Source organism: Oncorhynchus gorbuscha, linkage group LG17 (assembly GCF_021184085.1).
Source record: "Oncorhynchus gorbuscha isolate QuinsamMale2020 ecotype Even-year linkage group LG17, OgorEven_v1.0, whole genome shotgun sequence".
Lineage (NCBI taxonomy): Eukaryota > Metazoa > Chordata > Actinopteri > Salmoniformes > Salmonidae > Oncorhynchus > Oncorhynchus gorbuscha.
Window position 1 is genome coordinate 20,326,972 of NC_060189.1, and position 26,718 is coordinate 20,353,689.

The 26,718-nt window shown below is 43.9% G+C and overlaps 2 protein-coding genes across 2 annotated transcripts; both read left to right on the forward strand.

Annotated features, from left to right (window-relative positions):
• Nucleotides 1–87: 87 nt before the first annotated feature.
• Nucleotides 88–5,758, forward strand: tdh2 (L-threonine dehydrogenase 2). Its single transcript, XM_046308082.1, has 9 exons — nt 88–587; nt 857–1,064; nt 1,806–1,848; nt 2,034–2,104; nt 2,496–2,645; nt 2,742–2,914; nt 3,239–3,329; nt 3,428–3,697; nt 3,987–5,758. The coding sequence occupies exons 2-9, from the start codon at nt 872–874 to the stop codon at nt 4,130–4,132; spliced, it is 1,137 nt and encodes a 378-aa protein (XP_046164038.1). The 5' UTR covers nt 88–587; nt 857–871; the 3' UTR covers nt 4,133–5,758.
• Nucleotides 5,759–6,521: 763 nt separating this feature from the next.
• Nucleotides 6,522–20,186, forward strand: srrm1 (serine/arginine repetitive matrix 1). The gene is given in 18 exon segments (XM_046307905.1): nt 6,522–6,768; nt 7,759–7,848; nt 7,997–8,119; nt 10,117–10,287; nt 10,596–10,678; nt 10,788–11,027; nt 11,149–11,451; nt 11,583–11,827; nt 12,354–12,434; nt 12,543–12,611; nt 12,781–12,922; nt 13,025–13,105; nt 13,237–13,267; nt 13,269–13,556; nt 13,558–13,727; nt 13,811–14,003; nt 14,259–14,444; nt 19,262–20,186. Coding segments are annotated over 18 exon segments (2,628 nt in total). The 5' UTR covers nt 6,522–6,747; the 3' UTR covers nt 19,373–20,186.
• Nucleotides 20,187–26,718: the final 6,532 nt, after the last annotated feature.

Below are 26,718 nucleotides of genomic sequence, written 5' to 3' on the forward strand. Positions count from 1 at the left end.
TTTGTGCTGTGATCATCCACCCCAAGAACCCTGGGACTAATGTGATGTGCTTTTAAATGTAGCCCCCCCCCCCCCCCCCCTCCCCATTGCCTGCTAGTAGCATTATGCGTTTTGTCACTTTAAAAAAAAATCCCCTCACTGACTCTGACGTAAGCCTCTACACTGCAGCCCTGTTCAACATTGCAACAATACAAATCCCCTGTGAGCAGGTAGTCAGCATGTTTGCCCACATGTTGGCCCTATAGCGTAGCAGGCTGGATATTGTAGTAATTTACAATTGAGTCGTGACCTCTCGCGTTCTTACATCATAACGAGGAAAACCACGTATCCCAGCATGACTTTCTTCAGCCATTTAGTTACCCAATGGATGCTCGGTGCGCTTATTCAGTGACCAATCGGGGGGGTAGCCTAATCTTTTAATTCTAAGAGTTAAATACCACGAAAAACGTTTTATCAGCGCAATTTACATCAATTAGTTTATTAGCCTGGTGTGGGAAGCGCTTGTGCGATCTGCAAAGCTTAATTTTGGTCAACAAGTGGTTGGCACGATCAACAGAGACAGATTCCAGGTTTTTGTCAGCACACAGGTAAAATGTTTTCTATTAATTATTCTGATATTCTGATACATAACGCGTGGTGTTCCAGTCAATACGAACACTATAAAGTTTGTTTTAAATTAAACAACAATCTTACATAACTAACTTATTGGCCTAAACCTAACATGGTCAATTTACATAAATCCGTAGAATGAATAATGTCTATAACCTACGTGGTGTAATTTCCTACTGAAAAAGATTGATTTGACGGATGAAATTGATAACATAGCCTCTTGTCATTGATCGAACTTTTTCCTCAGGGGCAGCAGCTCGACATGCTATCGGGTATGCGGGTCTGTGTGCCCTCCGCTGCAGCTCTATTCGGCTCATTGTGCCATGGCTGTCGCAGCTGGGCACGTAGTTTGTCATTCCGGGGTTTTAGTTGGTCGCCCCGAAAGATCAGCCGGTGGAACAGTCAAGATTCCATTGACCTACCTCCTGCGGAGAACCCACGAATTCTCATCACAGGTTAAACCATTTAAAAAATTGTATTTAAAACAAATCTCAAATAGCAAATAACACTTTATGGACTATAGGCTATATATGCTTTATATGTGTTTATAATCTCCAACCAACACAGCCAGAAGATGACTGGCCACCCCTCAGATCCTGGTTCCTCTCTAGGTTTCTTCCTAGGTTCCGGCTTTTCTATGGAGTTTTTCCTATCCACCCTGCTTCTATATTTTCTGTTTGGGGTTTTACCCTGGGTTTCTGTTTAAGCACTTTGTGACATCTGCTGATGTAAAAATGGCTTTACAAATACATTTGATTTGTTTATGAAAATATAACCATTTGTTTAAATGTTTTAACAGTAATGGCATGTTGTCAATCTCGTTTTTGTCATTTAGATTTGTGTTCACTGTTTAGTAAGTGGCAATCCTATTTTCCCTCACTACAATAGGCTGTGAGCAGACTGTGCTAGGGACAAAAAGGCCCCAGCGAGTGACCACTGGCAGAATAATAGCTTGAGGACAGTTTTTGTCTGTAGGCTACATAAAGCTTTGGTGAAAACAAAAAAAGGTCACAGCCTGGTTGGAGCAGAATATGAAAAAACATCCAGACTAATTTTTTCTGATATTGTATACAAGAAACACATTTTCACCCATATATTCTCAATTTTGAGGCCTTTTGAGCAAATACAAATTAACAATTGAGATGATGTGTTTTATTAATTCTGCATTGTATTATTTATTTTCTCTTCATGAAAAGGTGGCCTTGGACAGTTAGGTGTGGGGCTTGCAGAAATCCTGAGGTGAGAAAAAACTAAAGAGCAATCTTTTCTTCAAAGGTTAAGAGATGTTGATAGCCTGAATCTTCCCCAGATTGTATAATTCTCATTTAACATCTACAAATAGATAGTTTGGATTCTGGGGTTCACTCCAGTTAAATTCAGGAATGAACTGAAATTGCAGAAATGAATTGAATATCAATGTGTAGGAAACAGTACGGAACAGAAAACGTTATCCTATCGGATATCAAGAAGCCTCCACCAGAAGTGTGCAGAAGTGGTACGTTTTCTTTGTTGGACTGATCAACAATTCTCTCTTAATCTCTATACCAATCACATCTTCATACTGTGCTTATAATATCCTCTTATTTTCTGGATAAAATAACATGTCTCCTACCTTTGGTTTCCTAAGCATTTCAGCTCAAAATACGGATAATAAACTGTATTAAAAATTCAGTTGTACACTCTCTCTATATATATATCAAACAATGGGTAAACCTGAAATGTTGGTTTGGTTTACCCATTACAATTTTGGAAAAAAATATAGTGTACAACTTTCTTTATTTTTATACAGTTTGTTCTCTGTTAGTGAGCACCTTTACAAAATAACTAATCCTATTTTAGTCTCAAAGGCTTATCAAACTCTTTGTCTCTCTTCTCCTCTCCCTCAGGCCCGTTTGTGTATGCTGACGTGTTAGACTTTAAGAACCTCAGAGAGTTGGTGGTGAATAACCGCATCACCTGGCTGGTGCATTACAGCGCTCTACTCAGTGTTGTGGGAGAGGCAAATGTGGCCCTGGCACGCAAGATCAATATCACAGGTCAGCTTTAGGATCACACACACACACACAGTATCCAGGGTACCACCCCTTTTGTATGTTTTTGTCTAAATATTATCTCTTTGCTGTGCTTTCTAGGGCTTCATAATGTGCTGGACCTGGCTCTAGAGAGCTGTTTACGTCTCTTTGTCCCCAGCACCATCGGAGCCTTTGGCCCTTCTTCTCCCCGTGACCCTGCACCTGACCTGTGTGTCCAGAGGCCTCGCACCATTTATGGGGTTTCCAAAGTGCATGGCGAACTGATGGGGGAGGTGTGACCTGTTATGTTCACACATACAAACATACATACTGTACATGCCCACACAAACAGTTGTAGATGCAGTCATAATGCAACGACATCGCTGTCTAATGTACACTCCTGCATGCATGCACACACACACACAACCTGCTGGTCCTCTCTTATAGACAGAGGAATCTAGAAAGAAAAGTGAGATCGTTTGCCATTTATCTTTGTCAGAGAGAGTAAGTAAATTCATGAACACAGCAGATAGGGCAGATTAAGAAAAGTATGCTGCAGAAATATGCGTTTGCTGGTTATTTGCTGTACCTTCGATTGTGTTAAATCTCTCTATTAGTATCTTCATCACAAGTATGGACTGGACTTCCGCTGCCTACGCTATCCTGGCGTCATCTCAGCTAACACACAGCCTGGGGGAGGAACAACAGGTAACCCATATTTATCATTTAATCATTTATTAAAGTATTAATGTTACCATTATAGGGATATATTCCAATACATTGTGTACATTTTTGCCCTCCCATAGACTATGCTGTCCAGATTTTTCATGATGCCCTCAGCACGGGTCACCACGAGTGCTATTTACGCGCTGACACGCGTCTGCCGATGATGCATGTTGGTGACTGCCACCGTGCGACAGTGGAGTTCATGCAGGCCCCGGAATGCCAGCTGTCGCTGCGCACATACAACATCGATGCCATGAGTTTCACCCCTGAGGAAGTGGCCACGGAAATCCGCAAGCACCTGCCCCACCTCAAGGTCACCTATAACCCTGACTCTGTCCGCCAGACCATTGGTATGTTCATTGTTCAGCCTAATGGTGTGTCTGACATTCTGTGTATTGTTATTGAACTTCAAGATGTATCATTTGAAATAAGCCATAGCAGAAGTAGATGGAAAGTTTTCTCCTTCATAGTGAATAGAGTAGATATAAATAAATAAATTGTATTTTTCTAGTATTATTAAATATTGAAAGCCTTGCATGTTCATTTTTCACACGGTCACCAGTCATGAATGATCTCATCATACAGTCTTAAGTTGTGATATGTAAAAACTCTTGACCTTGATTGTCCCCTGATGTGCAGCGGACAGCTGGCCGGTGAGGTTTGATGACTCCAACGCACGGAGAGATTGGGGCTGGAAGTCGACATATGGGCTTGAGGAGCTCGTCTCAGACATGTTGAACTCCATCCGTGACAAGAGGACCAATGCCGGACTGCCAGTCAGCTAGCAGGTCCCGCCCACAGAGAGTGACTTACCAATCACTATTCCCTTAAGTCCGCTTCAGCCTGGGTCTGCCTATCACAACAGACCCTCTTTCCTTAGCATCATCTCCAAACCAGGACTCTTCTGTAAATCAGGATAATATTACACCAATAAACCAGGGACTATTTTCAAACCTGTCATCTTCAGCCAGAACCACTCAACTTTCCACAACAGTGGACACTGACACCACACACACCCACGCACGCACGCACGCACGCACGCACGCACGCACACACGCACACACACACACACACACACACACACACACACACACACACACACACACACACACACACACACACACACACACACACACACACACACACACACACACACACAAGTAAGAGGCAACACGCACCCTCTCATAATAGCAGCTTTACTCTTTTCAGGGAACCATACTGTCAACCATTCTCTTATGTTGTGACTGTCTTCAGTTTCTGTTTTAAATGTGATAGAGAATTTTAATATCATAGCAGGTTTAACATAGGCCTTAAACGTCTGGGGGAAATAGGCTTCAGGCAAATTATTTTACATATAGTTAGTCATAACCCTACCTTCAGTTTCCAGCATCTCAAGGGGTTTAATTTACATTTTACATTTACAGTACGTCATTTAGCAGACAGTCTTATCCAGAGCGATTTACAGTTAGTGCATTCATCTTAACATAGCTAGGGGAGACAATCACATATCACAGTCATAGTAAGTACATTTTTCCTTAATAAAGAAGTTATCAGCAAAGTTAGTGCTAATAGGAAATGTTCCTCCTGGCCTGCTGTATTAGGGTAGTATAGAGGGCACAGTGATTTCCTTCCTGGCCTGCTGTATTAGGGTAGTATGGAGGGCACAGTGATTTCCTTCCTGGCCTGCTGTATTAGGGTAGTATAGAGGGCACAGTGATTTCCTTCCTTGCCTGCTGTATTAGGGTAATATAGAGGGCACAGTGATTTCCTTCCTGGCCTGCTGTATTAGGGTAGTATAGAGGGCACAGTGATTTCCTTCCTGGCCTGCTGTATTAGGGTAGTATAGAGGGCACAGTGATTTCCTTCCTGGCCTGCTGTATTAGGGTAGTATAGAGGGCACAGTGATTTCCTTCCTTGCCTGCTGTATTAGGGTAATATAGAGGGCACAGTGATTTCCTTCCTGGCCTGCTGTATTAGGGTAGTATAGAGGGCACAGTGATTTCCTTCCTTGCCTGCTGTATTAGGGTAATATAGAGGGCACAGTGATTTCCTTCCTTGCCTGCTGTATTAGGGTAATATAGAGGGCACAGTGATTTCCTTCCTGGCCTGCTGCGTTAGGGTAATATAGAGGGAACAGTGAAATGACACAGAAGCAGTGAGAGATATATGGACAACTATCAGAAGAAATAGAAAATCCACAACGTTTACAAAAGGCCTGCCTTTACAACACAACTTCAGTACATTTTCAAACATCTCCACATTTCTTTACAGTCAGTGTGATTTTGGGTACCAAATACATTCAGAATTGAAGCCTTATTTTTAATTGACAACTAATTAGAAATATATTTGTGAGTAATGAACAAAATTGCAGTGTACTTTTGATCATAAATTGAATAAATCTCTTAATTTGCTCATTTTGTTGTTTTGTTATTTGCTTTCAGGTTATTTATTATGGTAGTAGGCTAACTGGTGAACCTACTGTGTGTTACTGAACATATCTAGTCCTATATCATTCTGAAATACATATTAGGGTTTCATAAATCTAGCAATAAGTTGGACTGAAATTCAAATAAATAATTTGTGCAAAAGATACATAGGCCTACAGTTGATTGAGAGCGAATGTTGCCTACAGTATCAGCAAATGTTTGTATTACTAACTCAAGATAGACCAGAGCATGTCGTTTTCAATTGGAGCAAGTAAATCACAGTGGGAAAAACAAGCAAGGGGTGGACATAGCCAAGCACGAGCTACTGAGATCACATTGGCGCATTTTAGCATATTTCCGTTGGGGAACGCCTACTCTGCGAAGTGCTCGTGTGCAATAACTCCATTCGCCCTTGCGCTCCTTCTAAACAACGCCATTTTTTTTACAACTTTGGCAAAGGTGAATTTTGCAAAACACATTCCACTCAGTTTGTTACAGATTTTAGTTTTGGAAACAAAACTGTATGGAAATCAAATGTTTAATCGATGAGAAAATTTGCAGAATGTCGGCCCACACTCATCTCGCTCGACGTTATTCCACTACCGGGCTTCCTCTCAATCTCATATTTGGTAGTGAGCGGTAACTCTAACCGGATGCCTCACATTTATACATCCGGTTAAAGATATGGTTCATTGTTCTATATGTGGTATCAGGCTGCAACATATACATACTATTCACGACAAAATGTATGATATTTAAATTACAGGTCGATGTAAGTTGGCAACAGTAACTAAAAGAAGATAAGTAAAACTCTTGACAGCAAAAAAAAAATAACGATTTCGTCATCGTCCATTCACTTCTTCCGTTCTGCTGTAAAGGAGGAGTTCTGTCGCGTGTTGTATGCTGGGGTTTGGTAGTACGTATTTCGCCAGACTCCGCTATCAACCGGTTTTACATCTTTCTCGGCTAATAACATGGACGCGGGATTCTTCCGCGTAAGATATTTACAATGTTACTATTAATTGTTGAGTGGTGTTACAAATGTATAGATATTCCTTTGGGTTTGTAAATATGTGCCATTATAGACAGACGAGCTCGTGCGCCATTCCGCTGCAATGGGAAGCTAATGTAAAGATGGCGGCTGCATTAAACTAGCCTAGCTAGATATATTTATATTTTGCGTAGGTTGTGTTTTTCCATTTCAAACTATGTTCATTACTGATGTACAGTAACTATAGGTGATAACTAGCTACATGTGTTATCTAGTATTAGACTTGTAAGGTTGAAAAATTGGTCTGGTTTATTCTAACTAGACAAGAGGCGGGGCATGTCTACTCGGGCCTCAGCTCACATCGAGATTAGCACAACTATACTGAACAAAAATATAAACGCAACATGTAACAATTTCAAAGATTTGACTGAGTTACTGTTCCTATAAGGAAATCGGGTCTATTTAAATAAAATAAACCGTTTCACATGACTGGGCAGGGGTGCAGCCATGGTTGGGCCTTGGGGGGCATAGGCCCAGCCAATCAGAATTGGTTTTCCCCCCACAAAATGGCTTCATTACGGACAGGAATACTCGTCAGCATGTAATGATCATGCTGTTTTATCATCTTGATATGCCACACCTGTCAGGTGGTGTGTATGGACCATTTCTGTTTTTTTTTTCAGCTCATGAAACATGGGACCTATATTTTTGTTCAGTGTAGTTTGCAGGCTAGCAACATAAACCCACATTTTATCTCCATAACAAGGGTTTTGATTAGCTAGGTACTTATTTTTTCAATTTGTTTGACACCTATTCAATTAAGCCTTGTTTCAAAAGTTTCAGCTAGCTTACATTATGTTTCACCATGTTGTGACATAGGTAGCTAGTTTCTGCTAAAGGGACAAGTACAAATAAAGAACCAACATTTTATAACCGAAATAGTTAATATAGCTAGTAGTTATGTAAACTGTTGTTTATTACTTGTCTCATACAGGGCACAAGTGCAGAACAGGACAATCGCTTCAGCAACAAGCAGAAGAAACTTCTAAAGCAACTGAAATTTGCAGAATGTCTGGAAAAGAAGGTATGATAAACACTGCTTTTAGCACATCTTCTAATTGAATGCTCAGTGTTCCCACAACTAATTATATGGTATTGGCAGTAGCTTCTGTATAGCCATATTATTGTTTAAGTGTGCAATGGGTTTAAGTTATTAATTCTTCCTTCCCTAGGTGGATATGACCAAGGTGAACCTGGAAGTCATCAAACCTTGGATCACTCAGCGAGTGACGGAGATCCTGGGGTTCGAGGATGATGTCGTCATAGAATTCGTATTTAACCAGCTAGAAGAAAAGGTAATACTATTGACTCAAATTCCTTCCTTTTCTTGTACATACATCAGATGTTGGTTATATAAACTTAATGAGGAAAAGATAGATTGATGTAACAAAGTGTATTGCTTAGAAAAAACGCAATATAAATGACGATGGGGAAAGAGCTACCACCGGTGTCCAGTGTAAAGGAAAAATAGATCATTTGAATGACACAAAGTTGTTGCTGTGATATGTGACAAAGTGCCTTTGTGCCACAGTTTTCTAATGATGATGTGATTTATGATTCAAAAGGCCTGAACCAATATGGATGTTATACCTTGCATCAGAAGTATAGCACCAACACCTTATTAGCTCTCTGCTGAGCCCAAAGTGTCACTGAGCCCAACTCCCTGATGCAGTGTGTGGTTTGAGGTGAGTTATGGTCAGGGATCAACATGCTAGTGATAGAAACAATTGGACAATGCCATGCCATTTTCTCCATATACCTTTGAATTGCGCCCCTAGTTTGTCTTTTATATCTCCTCTGTATCCTATCTTTGGAGTGTGTTAAAGTTGAGAGGATACAGTGAAATTGTTAGGCCATCGATCCCCATTTTATTTGTGTACAGTATAATGACATCTGTAGTATCTTCTTTCTGGGCTGTCGGAAAAACGGTGCTTTTAAAATTATCCATTGCAATTCACATGGACCCTATTCTGCATAAATTCTAAGTTGCATCAGTGTACTTGTTCAAGTTTTCCCTCCAGGTTGTTACATTTCATTGCCCCTCAATTTAGGAAGTCCAATTGCATGGTTCAAATTATACTTGTGTATTATAATTGCCTTCATTTTCCCCCCACTTAAGTAGCATTTGGCCTATAAAACATGACTTCAAGGGAAAATTTGATATAATACACTGGATGAAACATTGGATGTAGAAAAAGGAAATGTATAACTCTACTGAGTTACAATAATTAATCAACTTATTTTTATGAATGGTGCATGACTCACAGCAATCCTCGGATGATTTTTATTCATACTCATATGTTTTTGGAATCTCGTAAAGGTACTATCTGTTTTAGTGAACTTAGCCTAATACTGGGAGGGAAAATACATTCAACTACGCCTTACCAATTTTTGTTTCTGTGCAATTTGTTTTTAAAAAAAGAGAGAAATTAAGCTAAATGCTATAACATCACAGTAATGATAAAAGGCCTTATTAGTCATTATTATTTAGATAAAAGGGTATCCAACTTTCATTCTTGACTTAGATGTTGAAATAAAACCCCTTTTTAAATGTCTTGTGCACTCATTATTGCTTGTTCGTCTCTTGCAATTTAGATAAATGATATAACAATAAACTGAAGGTGGTTGAGTCTCAAGCAGTAGGGAGGCGGAAGCAAGCCAAGGGAGCGTCTCTTTCTGCAGGAGACACGGGCTCTCCATACCCACTGATCCCGCGGGACACACTGAAGACACCGGGACTGTACTTGCAGTTTTGGGTTTTTGATGCACTCTGTTTTGTGGATATCTGTTAATCTCTCAAAAGAATAGACTGGGGAGGCCGAGAACAACAGGACAGGAATGCTAGTTATTTATGATCAAGAGTATTGACAGTAATGGTGATGGGTGGGATAGTTAAATATTAGATTATATTTTATGAAGGTTAAGTCAGCCTTGATGCATGCAGTGTGGGTGTCCTTTACATGGATGATGTAGCACTTATGTCTCCCCTCAGCTATTCTCAATTTTGGGTTTCAATTACCAAACTAATGGGGTGGAGATAAGGAATCACAGCCTCAAGTCAACAAAAGTTTGTTAGGTTGCAATGACCTTCTGCTTTGGGGCCCAGGGGTCATATACTGTAGCTATTGTCTTTTGTTATGAAGATGGCTGCCATTATTTAGCAGGCAGGTGTAGCTTAGTGAGGAAACAAAGGGGAAGGCAGTTGTCTGAGTGAGACCCTCGCTCTCGCGAGTTCTCCCTCCATGTTAAATTGGTGTGTTGTTTTTCTCTCCCCCCTTGGTGTGTGTTGCAGCACCCGGACAGTAAGATGATGCAGATCAACCTGACGGGCTTCCTGAATGGGAAGAATGCCAGAGAGTTTATGAGGGACCTGTGGCCTCTGCTGCTCAGTGCCCAGGACAACATTGCCGGTATCCCCTCTGCCTTCCTGGAACAGAAGAAAGAGGAGATCAAACAGAGACAGGTAAGCAACCAGACACAATCTCACAATCACCACATTGGTGTCACGCATGTGTTTTATGGCTTTGGCCGAGCATGTTGTCTGTGGAACACTAGTCACGTTAATAATATTAACATATAATAGTTTTACTAATTTTGTGTATATACTGTGTTTTACTCGATACCACTCCAACATTGCTCCATTCTTTTACTTTTAGATTTGAGTTTTGGGTACTATTGCACTGTTGGAGCTAGGAACACAAGAGTTTCGCTTCACCCGCAATATCATCTGATAAATATGTGTATGTGACCAATAAGATTTATTTGTTGCAGATTGAGCAGGAGAAGCTTGCCTCTCTGAAGAAGATTGATGAGAAGGAAAACAAAGATAACAGAGAAAGGGAGAGCCCCAGAAGGTGGGAGAAAATCACATTAAGTAAAATCCCTTGAAGTTAATGTCCATCAAAATATTTAAAGATGGTTCATGTAGCATTTGTTCTTAACACATTTGTTGTTGTCGTACAGGAGGAAGTCAAGGTCACAGTCTCCACGGCGACGGTCTCCAGTGAAGAGGGAGAGAAAGCGGAGTCACTCCCGCTCCCCGAGGCGTAAGCCCAGTCCCAGCAGCTCCCCTCCACCAACAGCCCCAGCCGTCACCCTGGTCAGTGTTACATTGCCCCAGGGCACTGAGGAGCCCCAGCCAGAGCCAGACACCTCTGAGAGCGCAGTACCTGAGCCAGTCATTCAGGAGGCCTCTTCCACCAGGTAAGATGCTGGTTTGGGCACTGACTATTATCTGGCAATATTCAGGGATGTGATTTTTTCTGATTTGGTAGTTCTAGCTTTTTAAAATATTTTAATTTGTGGTATGTTTTTCATTTTCAAGTGATTTGGTGAAGCCGCACACTGTGGTTGTGGTACCTGACTCTGTGATGAAGGTCAAAGAACCCTCCCCAGGAAAGGCTTCTAAAAAGGAGAGGCCCAAGCCCAGGGAGAAGGAGGGCAGGAGGGACAGGCCCCGCCACCGCTCTCGCTCCCATTCCCGCAGACGACCTAAATCGCGGTCCAGATCTTACTCCCCACGCCGGAGGCCGAGCCCCAGGAGACGGATGTCCCCTCGTCGTAGGAGCCCCCCCAGGCGTGGCCCCCCAGGCCCCAGACACAGGCGCAGTCGCTCCCCTGTCCGCAGGTGAGTAGAGGGCCATGCAAGTGTAGCAGAGTGCAGAAGTGTCCATTACTGAAGCTGTCATTAACAAGCCAACTTACCAAATAGCATGTAAACTTGCATTGTGGTTGATTTGTGCTTTGTTTGTCCAATAGGCGGCGCTCTCGCTCCCCATCATCCTCTGGGAGCAACTCCTCCGCGCCTCGCTCACCTCAGAAGGCCATGAAGAGAACGTCAACCACACCTCCTAGGAAACAGCCCCGCGGCCACGCAGCTGATCCCTCCCTCAGCCCCTCCAGGAGAAGAGCCCCCAATGGCAGCCCCCCTGGGAAGGCCCGGCGCTCTGCCTCCCCTCGGGCTAGAAAGGGCCGGTCCTCAGCCTCCCCGTCCAGATCAGCTGGTATGTTGGTTTTCCATTCTAAGTATAGCTACATATGCCACCTTCTCATATCGGAGTTTACAAAGGGCTGTAATGAACTTGGCCCATCATCCCTATCGAACTCCCTCACCATCTCAGATGTGGGACTCCCTCACCTTGCCAGTGACATCATGTTACATGATCGGTCTGAGTGTGATACACATATACCGTTCGTCTAAAAAAAAATCAACCAGGGGTGGCTATGTCTATACAGTCAGAAGATGCCTGTTGAACTCAGTGACCTGGAAACACATTTTTCATTATCTCAAATCCCTGGATTACTTGATTCCTAGGCAGGCCTGGTTACAGAAGTATGACACTTGAAGTCCTTGGCGGGGGCTTAATGGCAGGCCGTGACTAATGGATACTACTGAATCATAAACCTCTTTTCGGGCTGCTGAAACCAGAAAATATCGGTCCTACCACTGGTGTTATACAAGCATGTGTATTTGTGAATTAATCCTTCTGTAAAGACTTTGTGCCCTTTAAACGTCTTATTGATTTTTAGGTTCAAAGAAGAAACTAGGATCAAGGAATGATTCACTGTCTCCTGTTCCAAAACCCAGGCATTCTGAGGCATCGGAATCAGGTGAGTCTGCCTCTTAGCGTTTGTCTGTGTGGTGTGATGCACAAGGGTGTAGGTGGATATTTGTGTTTTCTTAAGCAGTGAATGGAGTCTCACTGCTTTGCTTTTCAGAGGGGGCTACCGCAGATCCTGTGCAGCAGCGACGTCAGTACCGCAGGCAGAATCGGGAGACGTCTTCAGGTTATAATTGTTTTTATTTGTCCCTCACCCCATCTTTTTTTGCTAGCCGTTTGGTCTTGCACCCTCATCTCGTGGGTCTTGAAGTTGTACCCAAATCCCTATCTGGGTGTTTTTCCTTTTATTGCTAATGGGAAATGACGTGTGCTGTCTACTTTTGGATTGGTTACAGATACGGGATCATCCTCCTCATCAGAGGACGAGGGGTCCAAGAGGCCGGGCGGAGGGCCAGCGGCAAGGAACGGGAATGTCAGGAGGCGGCGCAGTCGCTCCCCCTCCTCCCCCAGGAGACGACACAGGGACGGCTCCCCCAGGTCAGCTATAGACTGTTTCTCCTATCCCTCTCAATGTAATGATTAGTTGAGGTTTTGCCCACATCATGCGTTCCTCATTTAAATGTTTGCTTTCCTGTACAGAAAAAGACGCTCCCCTTCTCCTGGAGGACGCCGATCTCCCCCACGCCGTCGCAGATCTCCCTCTCCTCCTCCGAGACGCAGGTAAAAAAAACTTTTGCTACTCTTCTTCTTTTCCCTCAGATTCCCTCAGTACTGAGCATTGTCCAAAATTGTGTACCACACCTGAGATTCAAATAATAACTTTGCTCATATGTCCTCCTCTGTTCCCCCAGGTCTCCCTCTCCACCTCCTCGCAGACGCTCCCCCCTCCCCCAGACGGTACTCTCCCCCCATCCAGCGGCGCTACAGCCCTACTCCCCTGGGCCCACAGAAGAGAAGGCTATCGGGGTCTCCCCCTCCCAAATGCCTTTCCCCGATGCCTAAGCGCCGTCCCTCCAGGTCCCCGAAGCGCAGGAGTCCCCCTCCCCAAAAGAGACGCACACCTCCCCTCCCCACCTCTCCCCCCCGACACAGGAGGAGCCCCATGCTCCCATCCAACCGGCCAGGCCGGGGCACGCGCTCCCCCCCTGCTGTTCACAGTAACCGCCTCTCCCCCCTCCCCTGTCAACCGTGGCCGGGCCATGCGTGGGTCTGCTAGTCCTCAGGGGCGCTTTGACTCCTCGGGCACCTCTCCACCTGGCCTGAGGCGCCAGGTGTCCCCCTCACACAGCAACAGGGCAATCCGCAGGGTGTCCCGGACACCAGAGCCCCGCAAGAACCAGAGGTAAGCAGCTTCTAATTGGTCCAAAGCAGGTGCAACAACTCGTGTATTTTCCAGATATCACATTTTTTTTCTGTCCCTATCAGAGCCTCTCAAAGCCCTCAGCCTATGAGGAGAGCGTCATCAAGGTCACCGTCTGGTTCTCCTAAACCAGGAGCCTTGAAGCGGCCGGCCCCAGCCTCAGGCTTCCCCTCATCTGGCTGCTCGGCCAGTGGCTCGCCATCAGCCCCTCTGGCCAAGAAGGCCAGCAGCGGCTCTGGCAGCCCTTCTCCAAACAAGGTGAGTTTAAAGCTGCTGTCTGGTAATAGTACAACGTGAGATTTAAAAATGTTTGACTCAACTAAGTGGCTAGTTGGGGAAGCGTTCTCATGTGCGTAATAGCTGGTGTGTGTTTTTGTTTACTAATACTATGATGACTTGACGTGGTGGTCGACGGTAAAATAGTTTAAACAATGACGTGCGTCATCACACCCTCTTCTTGGCCCAACTACCAATTAAATACTTAGTCACTCTGCTTTGTCCTCTCCATCTCAGAATTCAGACACTGAGGCTGGAGGAAAGAAGAACAAAAAACATAAGAAGGAGAAGAAACATAAGAAGGACAAGAAGCACAAGAAGCACAAGAAACACAAGAAAGAGAAGAGTGGAGTGCTGGTGGCTGCTGGGGATGGCCAGGAGAACCTGGGGATGGAAGAGGATGTAGACTCCGACCTTAAAAAGGTGAAGTCTACTCTTCTGATTTACTGAGGGGGTTTAGCCAGCTTCACATATCAGCTCCACTGTTTCTAAGTAGGGGTGGGCAATGAGGACATTTTATTTTTTCAAATTTGACAGTATTTAGTTTTTCCTATAATAATGACACTAGAGCGGCAACAAATACATTGTAAGTGGGTTTTAATGTCTGTCTCCATTCTGATTGTTTGATGTTAAATCAAACTTGAATTAGGGCGGGGCAGTAAGACCTAAAAATAAAATCTAAAATTTTCCCTAACAATTTACGTCTAGATGTTTTCTCAATTACCTTTGTTGTACAATTTTAAAAGGTCAATACGCTGTATTTCAAGCAGTCAGCCTTCCACAACCATAGGACCCATGAATAAATGATTTTATCAAAATAGTTTAACCTGCCATTTTGCAGTAGTCACTGATCTGACTTTTAAGTCTATGAAAATGCCCCTTTTGTTACTTATTTAACCAGAACAATTCACAGCCACTAATAATGACCAAGCTCTTGTAGCAGGCGAATGCATTATGTTTGAGACCTGTGTTCATTTTCTAATCTGCCAAGCACAGGCCCATGTGCTGATGAGTAGCCAGCTAATGTTTATTTCAATTCTAGCCCACTTGGATCTATTAGCTAGCTATCAAGGTAGAACAGTTGAACTGCTAATCACTTTCCTGTCTATCTCCACCTGTTTGAACAGCATGCTAAACTGTTCACTTTGTTTTAATGTTGAAATCAAGTGGCATAGCTGGATAAGATGCTTATTTCATAGAAGGAGAACAAGTTGGTAATTCCTTATATAATTGCTTTTATGCTCATTTCAAATGGACTAAACAGACTAAACAGCTACCATATAACACTGTGGCTAAAATGCTGCTAGCGGTTCTTTCATGTCGCGCGCTGACAAACGTTGCAATCTTCCAGGATCAATGTTCATTGATATTCCTGTTTTCAGTAGTGTCTTCTCTGCTCACAATTTGGGGAGTTTAGACATAAACAAGGTATCGTTATAATGGTTGTTATTTTCTTACAGTAATACAATGTCTAAGTTTTTTTTAAATATCCATATAACCGATTCTGTTGGAGCAAACCCAAATATTGATTTGGAACTGCTTGTCAGAAGAGTGCTCTGTGGGTGGCATGGGCTTGGTTTGTGAGTTAGTGGGAATGTGCACATACAGAGGAGCGAGAGAGACTAGACTAAAAAGACGGAACGAGCATTCATAGAAAAGTCTGACTGCATTTAAAGCTCTTGCTAGCAAGTTGGCCATTCTCAGCTGTTAAACTTACTGGCGGTAATAATTGCCATAGTTTTCATATTTTCACCTGTTTCATCTGTGGTTATTACATTTAATAAATCATACTTTAATATACCATTTGTAGAAAGGTAAAGTAAAAATACAAACTGGTCTGTCCATCAGTACCGGTGTGTATATATACAGTACCAGTCAAAAGTTTGGACACCTATTCATTCAAGGGTTTGCTTTATTTTTTACTATTTTCTACATATTAGATTAATAGCGAAGACATCCAAACTATGAAATAACACATGGAATCATGTAGTAACCGAAAGTTACTACAAATCAAAATGTTTGAGATTCTTTAAGCCACCCTTTACCTTGATGACAGCTTTGCACACTCTTGGCATTCTCTCAACTAGCTTCACCTGGAATGCTTTTCTAACAGTCTCGTTCCCACATATGCTGAGCACTTATTGGAATATTTTCCTTCACTGCGGTCCAACTCATCCCAAACCATCTCAATTAGGTTGAGGCCAGGTCATCTGATGCAGCACCATCACTCTCCTTGGTCAAATATCCCTTACACAGCTACACAGCCTGGAGGTGCTGGGGTAGCCATGCTAGTTAAGTGTGCCTTGAATTCTAAATAAATCACTGATAGTGTCACCAGCTAAGCACCATCACACCACATCCACGCTTCACCGTGGGAACCGCACATGCAGAGATCATCCGTTCACCTACTCTGCGTCTCACAAAGACATGGCGGTTGGAATGTAAAATCTCATTTGGATATATCAGACCAAAGGACAGATTTCCATCCTTCTAATATCCATTGCTGGTGTTTCTTGGCCCTGGCAAGTCTCGTCTTATTATTGTTGTCCTTTTAGTAGTGGTTTCTTTGCAGCAATTTGACCACAAAGGCCTGATTTTCCCGAAGTCTCTGAACGGTTGACGTCTGTTACTTGAACTCTTTGAAGCATTTATTTGGGCTGTGTTAGGTTCTTATTTTTCAGAGTAAATAACCCATGGACACTAGAGAAGCTTTGACCAAGTTTATTCTTCCCAAGGGTTCTGTACAGCTGAAATCAGACAGCAAAACATTTCAGACATGACAGTTTATATACATCCTACTTAAACTGTAAGGAGGAGTGTCTTATGGCTCCACAGGAAAGGTAACCAGATAGCAACCCTGATTACTCCCTTAAGGGGAACTGACCTCACCCCTCACCTCCTAATCCACAGATATCCATCTGTCTTCCCTATATCAACACATCGCTCTCCTCCATCAAACACATTCCAAAGCCTTCTGGCCATTTACAAGCTCTTTCTTTTCAAGGCGTTGTCTCTATCATTTATTTAATATCTCAATGTTTAGCCAATTCCAACAGCTGAAGTTTGAGGCTGGTAACTCTAATGAACTTATGTGCTGCAGGGAATTCTGGGTCTTCCTTTCCTGTGGCGGTCCTCGTCAGCCAGTTTCATCATAACGCTTGATAGTTTTTACGACTGCACTTGAAGAAACTTTCAAAGTACTAGGAATCTTCCGTGTTGACTGACCTTCATGTCTTAAAGTAATGGACTGTTTCTCTTTGCTTATTTGAGCTGTTCTTGACATGGACTTGGTATTTTACCAAATAGTGCATCTTTATACCAACCCTACCATGTCACAACACAACTGATTGGCTCAAACGCATTAAGAAGAACATTTCACATATGAACTCTTTAACAAGGCACACCTGTTAATTGAAATGCATTCCAGGTGACTACCTCATGGAGCTGGTTGAGAAAATGCCAAGAGTGTGCAAAGCTATAGTCAAGGCGAAGTGTCCCTGCTTTGAAGAATCTCGTATCAAATATATTTTGATTTGTTGAACACTTTTTGGTTACTAAACTGTGGAAATATTTGTATGGACATAAGATTCAACAACTGAGACATTAACTGAACAAGTTTCACAGACATATGACTAACAGAAATGGAATGTGTCCCTGAACAAAGGGGAGTCAAAAGTAAGTCAGTATCTGGTGTTACCACCAGCTGCATTAAGTACTGCAGTGCATCTCCTCATGGAGTGCATCAGATTTGCCGGTTCTTGCTGTGAGATATTACCCCACTCTTCCACCAAGACACCTGCAAGTTTCTGGGGGGAATGGCCCTAGCCCTCACCCTCTGATCCAACAAGTCCCAGATGTGCTCAATGGGATTGATCTGGGCTCTTCACTGGCCATGGCAGAACAGACATTCCTGTCTTGCACAGAACGAGCAGTATGGCTGGTGGCATTGTCACGCTGGAGGGTCATGTCAGGATGGGCCTGCGGGCAGGGTGCCACATGGGGGAGGAGGATGTCTTCCCTGTAACGCACAGCGTTGAGATTGCTTCCATTGACAACAAGCTCAGTCCGATGATGCTGTGACACACCGCCCCAGACCATGACGGACCCTCCAAATCGATCCCACTACAGAGTACAGGCCTCGGCGTAACGCTCATTCCTTTGGCGATAAATGTGAATCCGACCATCACCCCTGGTGAGACAACTGTAACTCCTCAGTGAAGAGTACTTTTTGCCAGTCTTGTCTGTTCCAGCAACGGTGGGTTTGTGCCGATAGGCGATGGTGACCTCTGGTGAGGACCTGCCTGACAATAAGCCCACAGTCCAGCCTCTCTCAGCCTATTGCGGACAGTCTGAGTACTGATGGAGGGATTGTGTGTTCCTGGTGTAATTTGGGCAGTTGTTGTTGCCATCTTGTACCTGTCCAGCAGGTGTGATTTTCGAATGTACCGATCCTGTGCCGTTGTTACACGATCAACTGTCCGTCCTTTCTCCCTGTAGCGCTGTCTTGGGTGTCTCTCAGTACGGACATTGCAATTTATTGCCCTGGCCACATCTGCAGTCCTCATGCCTCCTTGCAGCATGACTAAGGCACGTTTACGCGGATGAGCAGGGACCCTGGGCATCTTTCTTTTGTTTTTTTTCAGAGTCAGTAGAAATGCCTCTTTAGTGTCCTAGGTTTTCATAACTGTGACCTTAATTGACTACCATCTGTAAGCTGTTAGTGTTTTAACGACCATTCCACAGGTGCATGTTCATTAATTGTTCATTGAACAAGCATGGGAAACGGTGGTTTAACCCTTTACAATGAAGCTCTGAAGTTATTTTGATCTTTACAAATTATCTTTGAAAGACAGGGTCTTGACAAGGGGATTTTCCTTTTTTTGGTGAGTTTACATGATTCCATGTGTTATTTTATAGTTGTGATGTCTTCACTATTTTTCAACAGTGGAAAATAGTACAAAATAAAGAACCCTTGAAAAAGGTTTTCTAAAACTTTTGACTAGTACTGTAGTAAGTAAGGTTTACCGCCCAGCCCTACATCTAAGCATCACATTTATTTAAATCAAAATGAACAAATTAGACATGGTTGTAGAAGTTGAATGGTGCACCGCTATCATTTATTGCATGTCATCAGCTAATGTTTTTCTTTATTCTATTACTTTGACGCATCCTGCTGCATGACCACACCTACCTTGCAACGTAACCGAAATATGATATAATTAATGCTACCTTTCTTTAAGGAATCAGACAGTGAAGTAGAAGAGCGTCTGGACGACCTGGAGAAGCACCTGCGAGAGAAGGCACTGCGTTCCATGAGGAAAGCTGGAAAGCTGTCCCCGCCACTGTCTTGAAGCCCGGCCACACCCCTCCCTCAATCTTCCATACACTTTATTTTATTTGTCTTTAACCTGATTCAGCTTTAGAATGTACAAAATGTTTATTCTTTAGTTTTGTTTTTACAGTTTTGCTCATCTATTGATGGATGTTTTTTATCAAGTGCTTGAATTGTCACACGCGATCTTCCAATTTAATTTAATTTTTTCCCCATATCTTTGACCCAAAATGTGTTATTGCTTATATCCAAACTGTAGAAGTATCTTTGTTTGATCCCTCAATTTTCTCAATTTTCAAGATAGGATCATAGTGGGGAATTCTTTAATTATGAAGCTTGCATTATACAAGCTTCTACGTTTCTCGTTCTACAACATACAAAATATTCAACTGTGGTAATTTAGGATTGCATGTGCAGCCAGCGAGTCTCTCCTCTGATGTGCATGAAATGGACTGTAAACTAAAGCAAATGCACAGATTAAATCTGTCCCTTTTGTCAGCAGGCATTGTATGGTGCGGGAATGCTGTTTGCTCTCTAAAATGGATGACAGTCGGATTTTCCCTTTTTTATCTAATAGAGGTGTTTGACATTGCAGTAAATTCTGGCTTTGAAAAAGTCACATTTAATAAGAACTAGACCGACCTTTCTTTTTCTGACCTCACCAGAGAGCAGGGGTTTGATTTCCCACATGGGTTGATATGCAGTCATACTTTGAGTTCACGCTGGTCCACTCTTTTGCATTAAGCCGTTCATTGCTGTGGAAGTGCTATTTGACTTGTATTTAAACTCCTGCATTTGTCATCCTTTCAAAATTAAAATATGTTTTATATGAATTGAATTTTATAAACATGAAAGTTAATTGTGCCGCATCAAACTTGTAAAAAGGGCACTGTACCATAGTGATGTCCATTGCAAATAGTCCTGCACCACACTATGTACAGTGCCTTCGGAAAGTATTCAGACCCCTTGACTTTATCCACATTTTGTTACAGCACAGCCTTATTCTGAAATGGATAAAAACATTTTAATTCCTCGTCAGTCTACAGTTTAAGTCGGAAGTTTCCATACACTAGCCGAAATACATTTAAACTCAGTTTTACAATTCCTGACATTTTAATCCTGGTAACAATTTCCTGGTTTAGGTCAATTAGAATCACCACTTTTATTTGTAAGAATGTGGAATGTCAGAATAATAGTAGACGGATTATTTATTTCAGCTTTTCTTTCATCACGTTCCCAGTGGGTCAAGTTTACATACTCAATTAGTATTTGGTAGCATTGCCTTTTAAATAGTATAACTAGAGTTAAACATTTCAGGTAGCCTTCCACAAGTTTCCTACAATAAGTTGGGTGAATTTTGACCCATTCCTCCTGACAGAGCTGGTGTAACTGAGTCAGGTTTGTAGGCCTCCTTGCTCGCACACGCCTTTTCAGTTTTGCCTACAAATTTTCTATAGGATTGAGGTCAGGGCTTTGATGGCCACTCCAATACCTTGTATTTGTTCCTTAAGCCATTTTGCCACAACTTTGGAAGTATGCTTTGGGTCATTGTCCATTTGGAAGACCCATTTGCAACCCAAGCTTTAATTTCCTATCTGATGTCTTGATGTTGCTTCAATACATCCACGTAATTTTCCTTCCTCATGATGCCATCTATTTTGTGAAGTGCACCAGTCCCTCCTGCAGCAAAGCAGCCCCACAACATGATGCTGCCACCACCATTCTTCATGGTTGGGATGTTCTTTTGCTTGCAAGCTTCCCCCTTTTTCCTCCAAACATAAAGATGGTTATTATGGCCAAACAGTTCTGTTTGTTTCATCAGACCAGAGGATATTTCTCCAAAAAGTATGATCTTTGTCCCCATGTGCAGTTGCAAACCACAGTCTGGCTTTTTTTTATGGCGGTTTTGGAGCAGTGGCTTCTTCCTTGCATTTACATACATTTACATTTAAGTCATTTAGCAGACGCTCTTATCCAGAGCGACTTACAAATTGGTGCATTCACCTTATGACATCCAGTGGAACAACCACTTTACAATAGTGCATCTAAATATTTTAAGGGGGGGGGGGGTGAGAAGGATTACTTTATCCTATCCTAGGTATTCCTTAAAGAGGTGGGGTTTCAGGTGTCTCCGGAAGGTGGTGATTGACTCCGCTGTCCTGGCGTCGTGAGGGAGTTTGTTCCACCATTGGGGAGCCAGAGCAGCGAACAGTTTTGACTGAGCTGAGCGGGAACTGTACTTCTTCAGTGGTAGGGAGGCGAGCAGGCCAGAGGTGGATGAACGCAGTGCCCTTATTTGGGTGTAGGGCCTGATCAGAGCCTGGAGGTACTGAGGTGCCGTTCCCCTCACAGCTCCGTAGGCAAGCACCATGGTCTTGTGCGCGGATGCGAGCTTCAACTGGAAGCCAGTGGAGAGAGCGGAGGAGCGGGGTGACGTGAGAGAACTTGGGAAGGTTGAACACTAGACGGGCTGCGGCGTTCTGGATGAGTTGTAGGGGTTTAATGGCACAGGCAGGGAGCCCAGCCAACAGCGAGTTGCAGTAATCCAGACGGGAGATGACAAGTGCCTGGATTAGGACCTGCGCCGCTTCCTGTGTGAGGCAGGGTCGTACTCTGCGGATGTTGTAGAGCATGAACCTACAGGAACGGGCCACCGCCTTGATGTTAGTTGAGAACGACAGTTTGTTGTCCAGGATCACGCCAAGGTTCTTAGCGCTCTGGGAGGAGGACACAATGGAGTTGTCAACCGTGATGGCGAGATCATGGAACGGGCAGTCCTTCCCGGGAGGAAGAGCAGCTCCGTCTTGCCGAAGTTCAGCTTGAGGTGGTGATCCGTCATCCACACTGATATGTCTGCCAGACATGCAGAGATGCGATTCGCCACCCGGTCATCAGAAGGGGGAAAGGAGAAGATTAATTGTGTGTCGTCTGCATAGCAATGATAGGAGAGACCATGTGAGGTTATGACAGAGCCAAGTGACTTGGTGTATAGCGAGAATAGGAGAGGGCCTAGAACAGAGCCCTGGGGACACCAGTGGTGAGAGCGCGTGGTGAGGAGACAGATTCTCGCCACGCCACCTGGTAGGAGCGACCTGTCAGGTAGGACGCAATCCAAGCGTGGGCCGCGCCGGAGATGCCCAACTCGGAGAGGGTGGAGAGGAGGATCTGATGGTTCACAGTATCGAAGGCAGCCGATAGGTCTAGAAGGATGAGAGCAGAGGAGAGAGAGTTAGCTTTAGCGGTGCGGAGCGCCTCCGTGATACAGAGAAGAGCAGTCTCAGTTGAATGACTAGTCTTGAAACCTGACTGATTTGGTTCAAGAGTTTTGGAGAGAAAAGAAAGAAGGGATACTGGTCTGTAGTTGTTGACATCGGAGGGATCGAGTGTAGGTTTTTTCAGAAGGGGTGCAACTCTCGCTCTCTTGAAGACGGAAGGGACGTAGCCAGCGGTCAGGGATAAGTTGATGAGCGAGGTGAGGTAAGGGAGAAGGTCTCCGGAAATGGTCTGGAGAAGAGAGGAGGGGATAGGGTCGAGCGGGCAGGTTGTTGGGCGGCCGGCCGTCACAAGACGCGAGATTTCATCTGGAGAGAGAGGGGAGAAAGAGGTCAGAGCACAGGGTAGGGCAGTGTGAGCAGAACCAGCGGTGTTGTTTGACTTAGCAAACGAGGATCGGATGTCGTCGATCTTCTTTTCAAAATGGTTGACGAAGTCATCTGCAGAGAGGGAGGAGGGGGAGGGGGAGGAGGATTCAGGAGGGAGGAGAATGTGGCAAAGAGCTTCCTAGGGTTAGAGGCAGATGCTTGGAATTTAGAGTGGTAGAAAGTGGCTTTAGCAGCAGAGACAGAGGAGGAAAATGTAGAGAGGAGGGAGTGAAAGGATGCCAGGTCTGCAGGGAGGCGAGTTTTCCTCCATTTCCGCTCGGCCTTCCGGAGCCCTGTTCTGTGAGCTCGCATTGAGTCGTCAAGCCACGGAGCGGGAGGGGAGGACCGAGCCGGCCTGGAAGATAGGGGACATAGAGAGTCAAAGGATGCAGAAAGGGAGGAGAGGATGGTTGAGGAGGCAGAATCAGGAGATAGGTTGGAGAAGGTTTGAGCAGAGGGAAGAGATGATAGGATGGAAGAGGAGAGAGTAGCGGGGAGAGAGAGCGAAGGTTGGGACGGCGCGATACCATCCGAGTAGGGGCAGTGTGGGAAGTGTTGGATGAGAGCGAGAGGGAAAAGGATACAAGGTAGTGGTCGGAGACTTGGAGGGGAGTTGCAATGAGGTTAGTGGAAGAACAGCATCTAGTAAAGATGAGGTCGAGCGTATTGCCTGCCTTGTGAGTAGGGGGGGAAGGTGAGAGGGTGAGGTCAAAAGAGGAGAGGAGTGGAAAGAAGGAGGCAGAGAGGAATGAGTCAAAGGTAGACGTGGGGAGGTTAAAGTCGCCCAGAACTGTGAGAGGTGAGCCGTCCTCAGGAAAGGAGCTTATCAAGGCATCAAGCTCATTGATGAACTCTCCGAGGGGACCTGGAGGGCGATAAATGATAAGGATGTTAAGCTTGAAAGGGCTGGTAACTGTGACAGCATGAAATTCAAAGGAGGCGATAGACAGATGGGTAAGGGGAGAAAGAGAGAATGACCACTTGCTGAGCGGCCTTTCAGTTTGTCGATATAGGACTCATTTTACTACAGATTTAGATACTTTTGTACCTGTTTCCTCCAGCATCTTCACAAGGTCCTTTGCTGTTCTTGGATTGATTTGCACTTTTTGCACCAAAGTACATTTATCTCTAGGAGACAGAACGCGTCTCCTTCCTGAACGGTATTACGGCTGCTTGGTCCCATGGTATTTATACTTGCGCACTATTGTTTTGGAAATTGCTCCCAAGGATGAACCAGACTTGTGGTCTTGGCTGATTTATTTAGATTTTCCCATGATCTCACGCAGAGGCACTGAGTTTGAAGGTAGGCCTTGAAATACACCTCCAATTGACTCAAATTATGCCAATTATCATCAGAAGCTTCTAAAGCCGTGACATTTACTGGAATTTTACAAGCTGTTTAAAGGCACTGTCAACTTTGTGTATGGGAACTTCTGACCCGCTGGAATTGTGAAATAATCTCTATACAATTGTTGGGAAAATTACGTGTCATCCACAAAGTAGATGTCCTAACCGACTTGCCAAAACTATAGTTTGTTAACAAGAAATTTGTGGAATGGTTGAAAAACAAGTTTTAATGACTCTAACCTAAGTGTCTGTCAACGTCTGACTTCTGTTGTACACACTACCCTATAATGACCAAGCGAAATTAGGTTTTTAGGAATATTTGCTAATTAAGTATTTAACATACCTTATTTACTTACGTATTCAGATCCTTTATGAGATTTTAAATTGTGCTCATGTACATCCTTTTTCCATTGATTATTTATATTTATTCAACTTGATTGGAGTCCACCTGTAGTAAATTCAATTGTTTGGACATGATTTGGAAGGGCACACACCTGTCTATATAAGGTCCCACAGTTGACAGCGCATATCAGAGCAAAAACCAAGCCATGACATCAAAGGAATTGTCCATACAGCTCCAAGACACGATTGTTTTGAGGCACAGATCTGGGGAAGGGTACCAAAAAAATATTGCAGGTCCCCAAGGACACAGTGGCCATCATCATTCATAAATGTAAGAAGTTTGGAACCACCAAGACTCTTCCTAGAGCTGTCCGCCTGGCCAAATTGAGAAATTGGGGGAGAAGGGCCTTGGTCAGGGCGGTGACCAAGAACCCGATGGTCACTGACGGAGCTCTAGATTTCCTCTGTGGTGATGGGAGAACCTTCCAGAAGGACAACCATCTCTGCAGTACTCCACCATTCAGGCCTTTATGGTAGAGTGGCCAGATGGAAGCCACTCCTCAGTAAGAGGCACACGACAGCCCGCTTGGAATTTGTGAAAAGGCACCTAAAGGACTGATTGTGCTGTGGGGGAGACTAGTCAGGATTGAGGAATAGATGAACGGAGCCAAGTACAGAGAGATTATTGACACAAATCTGTTCCAGAGCCCTCAGGACTTCAGACTGGGGCGAAGGTTCACCTCCCAACAGGACAATGACCCTAAGCACACAGCCAAGACAATCCAGGAGTGGCTTTGGGACAGGTCTCTGAATGTCCTTGAGTGGCCCAGCCAGAGCTCAGACTTGAACCCGATCGAGAGTCTTTGGTGAAACCTTTGGAGAAAATAGCTGTGCAGAGACGCTCCCCATCCAACCTGACAGAATTGAGAGGATCTGCAGAGAAGAATGGGAGAAACTCCCAAATAAAGGTGTGCCAAGCTTGTAGCAATCATACCCAAGAAGACTTGAGGCTGTAATTGTAAAATTAAGTACTGAGTAAAGGGTCTGAATACTTGTAAATGTTATATTTGCAAACGTGTCTAAAAAAACTTGTTTTTGCTTTGTCATTAGGGGGTATTGTGTGTAGATGAATGAGGAAAATAACAATTTAATAAAGTTTAGAATAAGGCTGTAATGTAAGAAATTGTGGAAAAGTCAAAGGGTCTGAGAACTTCAGAATGCACTGTGTTAGTAATAACAACCTGTCCTTTATTGTCTTGTATGGTGATGTTGTTGGGATACCAGATTTGGGGCCTATGGGACCAGCTGCTCTAGATGACTGATTACTAGGTGGAAAGCACCTGCAAGTAAGGCTAGCGGGAAGATTCATTGAATGGCTTTACATTCATATTTTTAATAGGCAAGGCAGTTAAGATCAAATTCTTATTTACAATGACGGCCTACCAAAGGGCATAGGGCTCTTGCAGGGACGGGAGTATAAAATATAGGACAAAACACATCATGACAGGAGAGACACCACAACACTACATAAAGAGAGTCCTAAGACAACATAGCATGGTAGCAACACCACATGAAAACAACATGGCGGAAACATATGGCAGCAGCACATGGTACAAACATTATTGGGCACATAACGAGGTAGTATGTAGTAATTTGGGTGTGTTTTTCTTGCATATCCCAACTCCCCATTAGACACGTACAGGGAGAGGGTTCACCATTGGGGTTAAGTGCCTTGCTGAAGTGCACAGCTCCTGGATTCGAACCAGCGACCCAATGTGCTAACCTCAAGGCTACTGGTCCATTAGTCCTCAGGGGCACTTTGGCACCTCTCCACCCGGCCAGAGGCGTCCCACTCACACAGCAACAGGGCAATCCGTCCTGTGAGGGTTTTACATTTACTGAAGAACAACCTATTGTCTTTATGGTTAATGTTTTTGTTGTAACACCTGCTCCAGAGGCGGGCCGACACCAGCCGTGTGTGCACATTGAGCAGGGTGCTACATCAGCACTGTTGCCATTGGCAACATGCAGAGGC